We start from the raw sequence: 12938 nt of genomic DNA on the forward strand, positions 1-12938 counted from the left end.
CTGTGTAAGCACTGCTCAGCAATAACTAAAACATCCCTGTGTTATCAACACTGTTTCCAGCACAAATCCAGAACACAGCCCCATACTAGCTACTGTGAAGAAAATTAACTCTACCCCAGCCAAAACCAGCACACCTTGGGACAGTGATTTTCTGCTGGCTGTTTTCTCCTGAGAACCAGGCTCAAAATTCAGTTCAGACGTGTTTGGAGGGAAACCTGGTTTGCTGTAGAGGCCCAGGTTCTGCAAGAATCCACAAGCCCTTCAGTGGGGATGCTTGCAAAGTTAAGACACAGCAGAAGATAAGATGCAAGAGAATTAGTGCCAGTAATTAGTTTTGTGGATTAATAGCCATAAGCGCTAGTGCTCAAGGGAGGAAAATAGATTACATTATTGACTGTTCATCTCCTGCAAAACTGCCCGAAGGGAAGGGTAATATGGTTTGTTTTCCCTTAATTAAATATTTGTTAAATGGTTTGTTTCCCCTCAATTAAATATTTGTTCTGGTAGTTCCTTTGTGACAGAAATAAAAAAAGCAGCAGCATTGCCTATTCTTGTTACTTTCAGCTAATCCTGAACATGCTGTAACTGTTCTTCGGTTCCTACCCCCCAATTATTTCCTGTAAAAAATAGCTTTCTCCCATCCATTCTCTTTTCTCTCTCTGTTTTTGAAACACTTCGCTGAATGACTCATACCGCCTCTTAGTAAATAGGTTAAGTCTAGGAGAATGATGAAACTGCAAAGTGACATGTGAATAAATAGTGCTATATCGCTTGTGTGCTTTTCCTGCCGGCAGTTACTATTTTAGAGGCATTGTGGTATCTATTACCAATTTCATTAGCTTTTAAACTATGAGGTGCAAGCTACTGTAGGAAAAAATCATCACCAACCTCCTTTAGTTTTGCTGTTTTTAATCTAAAAGAAATATGTCTTAATACCAAACGGCACTGCTTATCTCAACAGTTATGTAGCAAATTCATAAGGTCCAAACCACGCACACAAAAATAGATGTGAGCACAGTTCACCCTTGTGCTTTGCAGCAGCAGCAGCTGCCACAGAGTTAGATCAAGAGTTCGGAGTGAAAAAATGAAGACTCTTGCCTTGTGTTTCTTAAGCTTCAGTCCATCAGCCTAAAATTTCTGTGTTGGTTTAGCCAACTAATGTGGTTTAAGAAAATTAACTCCGTCCTCTTCTGGTATAAGTTTTTGTATATTTATTTATTATGTGCATATTCTATTTGGACTATTTTACTTGGTCTCATTGCATGTTAACTAAATACAAACTTCATCTTTTCTCAGTAACTTGCTAACTATCAACTAGAGAGAGCCAACTGCATGACTCAAACACGTGTCCCTTCCCTTATAATTTCAGCCAAAACTATCTGGCATCAGAGTACTGCAGAATGAAAGTCATATCTAAATATATGTGAGCAGAAAGAAAGTCAGTTAAAAAAAGACTTTGTTATGGAAAGCTACTACAAACCAAATCCACGGTGGCCTGGAGTTCCTCATCACACCCAGGCTGATCTAGTTTTCCACTTGCAAGGTACGCTTCCCAAAGTGGCTGCTGACACTCATAGAAGAACTGCATAAAGCTATCAGATCTTGTTCCAGTCCCTTTATGCCTTACGTGTAGTGACTAAACAGACTTAAAGGATTTAGCTAATAAATAAACAGGATATTTATCATAGTTTTAGCAAATTTAATAATACAAAAGTTTTTGCTTCAAATTCATATAGTTCCCAGCAGTGTCAGCATTAATATTCAGAGCCAGTCCTTTGTCAGGTAATCCGTGAATGAGATTGGCAGCGCCTGGCATTGGGTGCCACCCTGAACGCCATCCCTCAAGTCCAGTTTCAGTATGTGCAGTGCTGTGGACCGGGCAGAAAAAGGGTGCTGAGAATGAGATTTAAAGAAACACCCCAGTTTGATGAGGTGCCTCCTCCCATTGTAGTCATGCAGTGACTAAGATGCAGCTCTTCTAAATTCAGGGGTTTTTATACCAGGGGGACTGAGCTGCAAAGGCTTCCCACAGTGATATGCTGAAGCCTAACAGGGCATGAAATTGTGCCTGAAGGTGCACTTTCCAGGTTGCCAGCTGATGCGAATTCTTCCTCCAGTTGATGTGTAGGCAGGGTTTGCACCTATCTTAGAATCTTCTGATAAAAAATTGACGACTAAATACTGAAATCCATCAAGCAAACAGGAAATCACGCTCTGGAGCAGAAATTACTCTTTCTTTTGCCGTTCCAGTCAACAACCCAGGATGAGAAAGCTCGTGCATGCGTGCATGTGTGTCTGGCAAATATCACATAACCCCAGTTTCCTGGTTCATGGAGGAGGTACCTAGAAAACTTAACTCATTGATTTCCAGTAGATTCAAACAGGGATCAAATGGATTAAATAACTGAAAGCACCACAAATGGCATCTGCTCAGCCTTAAGAGTTTCTCCATTCAGCTCACTTTAGGGCAATATTTGGCATCTGTTTCTCCAGGAGAGTATGTCATTTGTAAGCAATGTAATTCTGCTATATATTGTTTGCACATAAGATTTTGGTCCTCTTACTATGGGGTCTCAATAAACTGGCCTTTCAGGGAATTAAACAACCAGTTAACACCCAGATCTTTTCTTAACTGATTAACTGTGTGAAAGTCCTCTGGCCATGGAAGTGTAATGATTTTTTACTAATCACTTACAGGCTCAGGTGCAACTTATTACTGATTTACAAGATTGTAACCATTTGTGTAACAAGCTTAAGCGAAGCATGGCAAAATAGGACAGGCACCCAACAGCTCCGTGCACGGCAGGTAGTACAGGGAGAGCAGCGCAGGTTTCACATTATCTCCACTGCTGCAAACTGCTCTGTTTTCCTTCCTTTGTATCTGGTCACTTTGCTTTGTATCACTGAGGAGAACTCAGCTGGAGGGAACACTTTGCAGAATAACAACTTCTGTCTGAGGAGTATGTGTGAATAAACAAAAACAAAGGGTTGCTTGTCTAAAAGAAATTATTCAGGCTACAAACTGCCTCGGGATACCAGTCCCAGACTTCCTGCACAGTCAGTGAAGAGAGCATCCCTGCAGCTTCTCACAAGTGGTACGCCAGTGTCTCTCAGGACAAGGCATCCCCAGGGCTGAGGGATGCTCCTTACTCTCCTGACTTCAGATGCCATACCGTGAAGTCAGAACAGGTCACTGTCTTCAAAGTGCTCTCTGTTGCCTATGTTGGCTCAATTTCCTAACAAAAATAATTAGGACCTAATTTTTAGAGGTACTGAGCTCTCCAACATTGACTGACATTTATGGGTTTAAAGGCTTTAGGTTGTCACCTATTAGAATTTTTAGAGAGCCTAAGTGAGCTCAGCATCTTATGCCTTTGGTAGTTTGGGATCTAAGGACTTTAAAACGTCTTTGTAGGGACTTTTGAAAATGATTGCTCTCTACGAAATCCACACACTTAGTATAGGCTCATTCTATGCAGGTCATCATCATTTCAGCCATTTTCTGTTAGCTAGGCATTTAAGTTCCCTGAGCATGACCTTCAGAGTCTTTCTGCATTTTTCAGACCAAAGCAAACCTGTAATAAATCTGGTCCTTCAGGGATTGGCCAGCGCCATATGGCAAGATGATGATATAGCAGAGTTCCAAGCTCTGGAGTCCCACTATCGAGACTTCTGCTCTAACCACTAGGTCACGCTTTTTCCTGACAGTTTTAACATGGTTGTTTTGTGGTGGTAGGCTGTTGATCTTTTCTGGAAGCACACTGACAATAATGAAAGTACTTAGAAAATCCTTAAAATTTCTGGGGTAGTGTCACAGACAGATTTGTGTTTTGAGTATTTCCTTCTTCGTAGTTTTGATGTATAGTATGTTTAGGACACCGAATTTTTTTTTTAGCAGAAATGCTATCTTTATTTTCTGCTCTTTTCTTACAGGCACACCCAACTTCCTGTTAAAGATATTGGGTAGGATAGTACCATAGATACTGATCATTTTATTTTTGCACCTCACTCTGGAACTATATTGAAATATAAGGGAAGGATATTTAAATGTCGTGAGTGAAATCCAGATCCTTTGAATCACGAGGAGTTTAGGTATTGATTTCAGTTGGGACAGGTTTTAGCCAAAAATATGCAATTTATTTAGATTCTGTTTTCTTATCAGGTATATATTATGATGTTAAATTAATGGAAAGATGCCGATGGGTTTTGAGTCTATTGAAACTTATAGTAAAAATGCATCATGGGACTTGAATTGCCACTTAGTTTGAGATCAGTAACTTCTTCCAAGAGTTTGCTTAATTAACAGAGATGACCTGGTTGCTGTTGGGCTGGATGGTGTTGAAGAGGTTTATAGTTTACACCGAGTACATAGTTACAGGCAGGGCAAGGAAGAAAAGTTGCAGGGTACATCTATTGGCGTTATTTCAATAAGGAGTAAAACCTTTTTTTGACGTGTAATTAAAGTAAAGCTTTACAGCTAAGAACCTCTTAGTAGTTATACGTCCCCATTTTCCAGAAAAAAGCCTTTCATTGCTGTTGATTTATAAAACAACCCCCCCACACACACCCAGTATTTTTCCCCGACACAGTTTGTTGGGTTTGGGCTCCTTGTGCCTGATACACCTAAGTTTGTATTTACCAGTCAATTAGTTGCTCTGCTTGCATGTGCAAAAGCTGATTTTCCAGGATGCAGAATATAAAATATGCTGTGTACTGAGTGGTAGTTCCAGTGTACGATACGTGGCTGTGCAATCTTTGGGAGCCAAGTAAAATATTTCTTTTCTATATATAGTCACCTGAAATCCAGCAGCAAAGACACTTCTGAATCTTGCACTCAAAACTAACTTAGGTTTTAAGAAGCACTTTTTCCTCCTTAATATTGCAATTATTTTTTTTAATTTCCACATGGTTTTGCAGAAGTGCCAAACACTTTCATGATGAATTCAAAAGAAATCTAAAAAGATCAGACAGAAAAAAAAGAAACAGAATTTTAAATATTGCCATTTTATGAGAAAAAAATTTCACCTTATTTGTGTTTGAAGCAAAGACTGTAACTTTCATAATTTCTTTGCACATATCTTTCCTGTTCTTTACAATTAAGGCAAAGTCTAATTTACACTGCCACTGTGGTTAGATCTCTTAGTTAAAAGGGACTGACTTTTGATCTGGCATAAATGTGTAATGTTTTATTTGGGCCACTAAGATGATAATATAACTGAATATTGCAAAAGGCAGTGACTAGTCTTTGACCTGACTTACAAGATGCATGGACCTCCTGTGCCTCTGAAGTCTCAGATCAAATTACCAGCATTTCGCATATGTTTTGTGATCAATTTAGGAGTGTAATTTTTTGCATACTTATTTTTAGATCATATCAGTTGAGAAAAGAGGGGAAAAAAGTAAAATCTAGTACTGGATCTGAGCAAACAGAAAGGTCAGCGGTTAGGTTCTGCCTTATGTATTGTATATGCTGAAATGTCCTTTTAATAAATTAAACCACAAAATAAAAGAGTAGCTGAAAACTGTAACATTTGGCCTTGCAACACAGGTCAAAGGTTACTTTTTTTTCTCAAAAATGGTTTTGCAAATCTTTTTCAGAGCTGATAGATACACACCTTAGCTGGATACAAAACATTATATGAAAAAGAATGACTGTGATTTTTGATCTTTTTTTTCTCAAAAATGGTTTTGCAAATCTTTTTCAGAGCTGATAGATACACACCTTAGCTGGATACAAAACATTATATGAAAAAGAATGAGACTGTGATCTGATCCAAGCAATCAAAAAGAAAGGTAATTGGTATTTTTCTGCCTTTTCTCCAGCTGTGTGTTTCTCTTAACCTTTATTTATTTTTTTTTTCAATTAAAAAGTCATGCCCCTTTTTATTTGGCTTAGAGGGTTTAAAATCTTATTTAATTTAATTTAATTTTTTTTTTCATTCTTTTTCTTCCCCACTTGTGTACCACAGAGCTGTCCTGAAGTAGCTGGGGCCTGGTGGGCAGGGAAGGAGAGATGGGGTTGTGCATGCTGGGCTAAAGCATCCTGTCATTCCAAGGCAGCAGCTAGAACCACGTTAGGACCATGGTTTGCCTGGTCACGTTTTGAGACTAAAAATTCAGGGTTCAACTTTCCTCCTCAGTCCCTGATATGCCATCAGTTCCTCCCTGCGTGTCTTGTGTTGGCTTCGCGTGTAAAACGCCTCTTGGCCACATCAGCGGAGCAAACATGGAATGTGCAGGATCCCTGCCCGGTGAAGGGAGGAGCCCACTGGAGCTGAGCTTTGCCTCCTCTGATGAGACCCTCAGTCTTGCAGGATCCCCAGAGGGCACAAGACCCCCGTCACTGCCACGGGTATAGTGCTGTGACAGCATTGACTTCATCGGTGTTATTCCAGGCATACAGATGGAATAACACTAGTAAAGTTGTTATTCCGATGCATGCGTGAATGTGTGCGCACGCATGGATATGTGTGTGTGTGTGTGTATATAATCAATTACAAGGAGCCTGACTCATTGCCAGCTAAAATTGGAGACTGTTTTCTGTCTCTGGACTACTAGTTGAAGCTCGGTATTTAATACAACCCACTATCATCCCGCAAGTGAATACACTCCAGATTTCTATCTGAGAGGATGTGAATTAGAGTCTCAAATGTCTTTGAGGACTGAAGCCTGAGAGACTGACTCTAACCCATCAAAGCTGAGTGATTAGAAGAACGCAGACATTCTCCCATGATTTCAGCCAGCCTCTCACATTCAGTTAACTTGGGGATCTCCAAGCACCGGGGCTGTTGTAACACTTGTACAACAGCAGTATCTAACAGAGGATATGCTGAAGGGATTCAGGCCTAACTAGGGATTTCCTTGGTCTGGATGGCTGATGTCAGCTGTAATTTCGTATCTTTTTTTATAATTTAATCTTTCATTATCTTTGCATATGTCCTCATGGCCCTGTTTAATCAGTTCTTTCTCATTAAATGGATCAATAGCAGTGTGCTCCAGAGTTGCCACATGCCAGGCACCTTAAATAACAATATTTTATTTATTAATCACATCATCTCCATTTCCTCTCAGCTAGAAATGAGCAAATGAGAACTGATACTTGAGATACATTTTAACCATGCTACCAAAAAAAGATAGATGGGAGTTCAGAATAGCAAGTTCAGCACATGATCTCAGCTTCCTCTGAAGTTTAGATATGTCTCAGTTTGCTGATTTTGTTCAACCTACTATTGAAACCCAAGTCACTGAGATTACACCTGGATCTGGATCTGTGTGCTCCCAAATCTGGAGCAGATCACCAAAGATGTGTGATTTGCTCAGTCTGGAGGTGACTCCAAGCTGGAGGAGCGATACTTGCCTTGGGATCCATCCCTGTTAGGTTTATATATTCATTAGATTTAGGGGCTCTGGTTGTAGATTAGGACTTTTTGTGCTGGGACAATCATTGACTTACACATCCTTCCCTTAAAGCTCCCAGACTAGCGTTGCCCAGCTTAAACTGCACCTAACTCCCCTCACCACATGGATTTAGGTGAAATTCAGGGTGACTACAGGTTATCAGTTCAGGCCAACTGATAACAGGAAGCTCCCCTGTCATTCAGATGCTTACAAGAAAAATCCAATTTGCCACCTGTAAGAGCTCGCACAGAGTGTCCAGCTGCACCCGAGCATGGTCCTGCAGCCCATCTATGGGGTTAATGTTTCATGCTGTTCCCCTGCAACTTTTTAGCTCTTTACAGATTGTAGTCCCCCTATAACCTCAGACCACAAAACCCACTGCTGACCTCCCATGTAGCACACAGGAGGGAAAGTGAAGTTTGCAGGCTGAGTAAGCCCTTTACCGCACTGTCCAACCTGCCTGGAGCTGGCGAGCGGAGGTCCCCACGCTGGCCAAGCTCTGGGCTCGTGGTCTGCTGGTGCTGCATGATGGATTTCACTTTGCCTAAAGCTCAGGCTGGGAAACAGAACCAAAACCGGACTCCTCAAAAGACTGTGGGCTTAGTAAACTCCATTTAATTATCTGCTCATTTTTCACTTAATATTTAACCCTTCCTAGACAAAGATGACTGTTGGCTCCGATATTTCCACAAGTGGTGGCTGTATTAAATGAAAGGAAACTCATACACGATATTTTTGGTACGCTGGCTGCTCAAACAAATGTGTCGATAAATCAATCGGCCTGCAGTCTCAGCCCACTTGTTTTTAGGAAGGAAATGACCCTGTAAGAGTGGGTGCCCACTTCTTTTACCTCACTGCTATTTTTAGCTGAGGCTGTGAAAAATTTCCATTGAAGACCTGCTCCTCTCATTTCCTGGGTAGAGCAAACAGGAAGCTCTTCTAACTGAGCTGAAGGAGGTTTTTTCCCTGAAAGTGAACCAACCTCACCTCCCACTGGTTGCTTGCTTGCACTGCAGAGCAGCAACACACCAAATACCCCACGTATGTGCTTTAATTGCAAGAATTCACCCAAAAGGCTGGTAGAAGCCAGCAGGTAATGGTGGCAGGTAGAAAGTTGGGCAGCAGGAGAGGACAGGAGTTCTGCTGTCAGCCATGCTGGTTTTGCCCATGTCCTCTCCAAGAGGCATCAATCTGATTGATATCAGGCATTTCCTGGATGGAATTAGGAAGAGCTAAACTCTGGGCTGTTAACAGTGGGATTTTTGAGCATAGAGGGATGGAAACTGCCTTGTGTGGCACAGGCTATGGAGAGTTTACTGTGCCTGGAAATGCGGAGGGCTGGCGCCCTGCTCCTCCCATCAAGTACCTGTGCCGTGCTCTGTGTGAATACTTACAGTATTCACACATTCACATGATAGCTGACCACAGCAGACATCTGTACAGTAATAACATGGAGCTTTGTGTAAAACATAAATTTTTTACTTTCTCAGAGATAAATTCCATTGCATGTAGAGTGGAGGGAGCTTTCAAACTACTGGTCATAACTACTAAAAATTAATACATGTGTTCCCCTTCCCAGAGACAGTAAGAGATCAGGCACCATTTTTTTTTTAATTGTTGGGAAGTGGTGAAATACTATGTTAATTAAAATTTTTTCTTAAACATTTGTTAGAAATGGGCCTAAATATGGGGAGTCTTACAGCTGCATACCTGAGGATTAATCAGTCTTGGGTGAGGGTCTTCTCTGGTTTGAATTAGTCCTTGTCTTAGCCCTTAAATATCAACAGGGAAAAATCATTTAGATCTTGGTTCTGAAACCTTAGAAAATTTGCTCTTTTGGTTTTAAGGCAAATTTGTCAAAGTAGATAAACAGTTTCTGAACCGTGGACTCCCTTGGTGAATACAGCACCAAAAAGCTGCATGTGAAATGGAGCCCCAAAACAGGTAGTTCTGGAGTTTTGCACCAAAACACTCACGTCTCTCCTAATGAAATTGCTGCCTAGAGAAAGAAATGTTGTTCCAGGAGTTACCAAAGGGTGCTTTAGGCAAATAAGTGTGAAAGGTAGACAGGAGGGAATGGCTGTTGTATATAACATGTAATAATGTTTTTTTTAAACAGAGAACAAAGTTCTTCAGTGTCTTCTCTTGAGCTTTATTAACAAGCCTGTCCCAGCCTCTTAGAGTGTCATAGTGGTGCATGGAAGTTTGCTTATGCTATAATCTACAAACAAACTATAACAAAAATGTAGAGCAAATAGGGTCTACAGCGAGATTAAAAAAAAAAACACAAAACCACAAAAACCCCAACACTTTTTCACCTGAATTGCAATCTCTGTGTTTTCAGAACTGCCCACTATATTTCCTCCAAAGCTGGCCTTTCTCTTTTTAAAATATTCTTATTTCAGCCTAGTGAAAATGTCAAAATGCTCAGATACTTACAGATTTTTTTTTTTTTACCTCGGGTAAAGGAAATGTCTGTGAAAGAGGGCAAGTGTTGTGTACATAAGGGATGTAGCATGTACTAGACACATGGTACAGCTTCTCAGTTGTGTTTTTACGGTACTTGAAGCATGCTGACCACAGTGTAAACCCCCTCTCTCCGCTCCTTCCCCCTGGCCTTCCAAAAATATGTAGTCTGGGTAATTAAGACTAAAAGATTTAAGTTCTAATAAAATTTTGTCATGAATACAGAGGGGATGTTTTCAGCTTAACAGCAAACTGCCCAAGGATTTCTTTTACTTCTTGTGATTTTGAAAGTGCCCTAACATTTCTTCCTCTTTCTTTTATTTCACAGTTAACGAAATTATCAGGAAGGAATTTTCTGGACTGCCTGCCAGAAATCAGACATAGAAGAAGAGATTTGTGAGACAACTTTTACCGAATCCTTCCATAACTGACCTCTTAGATCCTTCCAATGCCCCTGCAACCTCCTGCTTCCTTAACTGTTCATCTCAAGGCACCAATTCAATGCAAGGAACAATGTATTGGCATCAAGCTGACAGCCTTGACTAAGCAACTCGCCACCTCTCTCTGTAAACATCGAGAAGGACACCCTTCCTTTCGTCCAAAGATCATATTGTTCTTGTATAACAGAGCATCTGTCTGAGGAAACTCTTCAAGCCTGCTGCAAAATATCTATCTGTGTATCGATCTATCTTAGTAATAAGGGAGAAGTGAGATGTCACTCCTGAACACCGCACAAAGCAAGGGAGGTTATATATTAGTGCTTATTTGGGTGGGGTGGGAAACGGGGGAAGAAAGAGTAATATATTCCATAAAAAAATAACGACATTTTGCAGTTCACTAACAATGACTTGCCCTCCAGGTCTCAAAGCCCTTTTGAGAAATTTTATTGTTGTAGGAAACTGAGGCAACCCAAGCTTGCTCGGCCTTTATCCGACCTGGGATCAAAAGCCATTTTTTTTTGACTCTGAGCACTGTGATCAGTATTTCAAACAGTAGACATCAGCTGAATCCAGGAGTTTTCTTCATTTTTCTTCTCAGACTGGATAAGAATGTGAAGGAGAAGGATGCTCACAGAGAACCAGTGAAAAGAGCAATTCAGCAGTTGTAACACCTGTCCCAAGGTAAAATAAACCCAGATAAAACAGAGATTAATTAATAGGAGTCACAGTAAATCCAAAGATTTTATGATTGATCTTTTTTAATATTTAGGCAGTGTATGAACACATCTTAGATATTTTCTCTCTAATAAATTGTTGCTGTTTCTTTTCATATAGAACCTGCTATTGGCTCTTAACTTGTCTCATTTAGCAGCTGTAACAATTAACCACGCAAGCTGCAGAGGAAAATAATTGCATCTTACAGAAGCCATATGTTCCAGAAAAAGTATACACTTACTTATATTCACCTTGTCTCTTTAGCTTTGCAAAACTACCAGCAATTTCTGGGAAGGTTAAAATTCCACATGAGTTAGTATGTTTGTTATGTTTTGCTTCATGTGTTATAATATACTGTACTGACACAGGCTTATCACAATAAGAGATAACCGCTGCCATCTGCAGTTGTACAGCTAGCAAGTTTATAACATTTTGGTGTGTCATTGCTACCACAGTGTGATAAAAAGGCATCATGAGTGGATAATCAATGTACAGTAAAAGATAGCCATAATATTGTAGGAAATACGTAGTAATCTTTTCTGGTTTTGTAAATGAGGAACGCTGATATTTTTAAGAGTGCAGGGTCTGAGCTCTATTCTAGAAAACGCAGTGAATCTATCCTGTTCTCAGTTGTTTCACAGTAAACTTTGCTGAACACCAACGTGTCCACATGCTCACAGCAGGAATTAGGTTATATGAATACAGCAGACCAGCAGAGCAGCTGCATAACTGGTTCCCCAATAGTGCAAGAAAGACCTTAAACAAACCCTGCAGTGTATGTGCTCGTTCCAGCAGCAGTCTTTTCAGGAGTATTGAGAAGAATATATTTTCTGCCGATGAAAGCTGCCACTTAAACTCTGCCAGGTCTTCAATTTTAGAGTTAGAGATAGAGCATTAGACTTTCCAGAACACCTGACCTAGGTCTCACCTATAATCTTGAATCTTAAACTGAAATCTGAATTTCACAGGAGCAGCTGAGCTCTGGATTCAACCAAGCCTAGGTCCAGAGCCAGAGCAGAGCCCTTCCCGACTGCAAATCCCAAACCGGCATTAATAACACAGCTTGGGGAGTTTGCTTCTTTTTCCCCTTCAAGTACTGCTAACACACACCGGCAGCGCTCGTGTAAGACGGCGAGTGGTAGCAGGCATTAGCCCACTTTGTGAGATTCAAATCTTTTGTCGCAAAAGGAGTCCCCTGTATCCCATTTCGGCAACACCAAAAAGTCGCTGGCTGAGGATGCCTCATTCTGGTGCTCATATTGTGAGCTCCACATGTTGCATCAGCACGAATGTCGAGATAGCCAAGCCTCAGCCTGTTACCTGCAGAGGTGAAAATGGCCTTTTTTATTACTGACTTTTACAGAAACAAACCTGAGACTTGGACTAGCTGAAATGAGTTCTGCGCAGGGGAATTATTGATCATTAAACAGCACTTGTATAGTACTTCAACTGGCTCACATGCCTCAAATAAGCTATTTTGGATTGTTTTAAAACTGCCAGTTTGCCAGAATCTGACATATATTATGGATTTTTAATGCAGGCCGATGTTTTGGACAATTTTGAAAAATTCCTCAGGCCAAAAGTTGCCTGTCAGAAGTTCTTTGCTGCAGCTGAGTAAAAGAACAGACCAAACGTGTCTCCTGGTTTCACAGAATTCACACTTGGAGGTACCAAAAATGACCATCTATTTTCCCTGATCCAACCTGTAAAGTATAGGAGAAATATAAAAACAAACCAAAAACCTATTCACAGGAAACCCAAAATCCCCAAATAACTGACAGAAACTTTTCTCTTGCTGGATTTTAAATAGAATATCAAAGAAGAACATGAACTTCTTTTCAAATCTGTAGACGCACTGACGTAGTCTAAAAATATTGCTGCTTATTTGGTGATTGTCCATAGCAACTGCTTGTCAATAGT

At 40.5% G+C, this 12938-nt stretch overlaps 1 protein-coding gene across 1 annotated transcript in view; it reads left to right on the forward strand.

Annotated features, from left to right (window-relative positions):
- NFATC2 (nuclear factor of activated T-cells 2) overlaps window positions 1–10481 on the forward strand; it is a 98478-nt gene extending 87997 nt beyond the window's left edge. Inside the window, exon 10 of the mRNA XM_009274061.2 lies at window positions 10193–10481. Within this exon, the coding sequence (XP_009272336.1) occupies window positions 10193–10248 (56 nt within the window). The 3' untranslated portion in view covers window positions 10249–10481. The remainder of the gene's footprint in view (window positions 1–10192) is intronic.
- The last annotated feature ends 2457 nt before the right edge of the window (window positions 10482–12938 follow it).

Source organism: Aptenodytes forsteri, unplaced genomic scaffold (genome assembly GCF_000699145.1).
Source record: "Aptenodytes forsteri isolate BGI_AS27 unplaced genomic scaffold, ASM69914v1 Scaffold159, whole genome shotgun sequence".
Lineage (NCBI taxonomy): Eukaryota > Metazoa > Chordata > Aves > Sphenisciformes > Spheniscidae > Aptenodytes > Aptenodytes forsteri.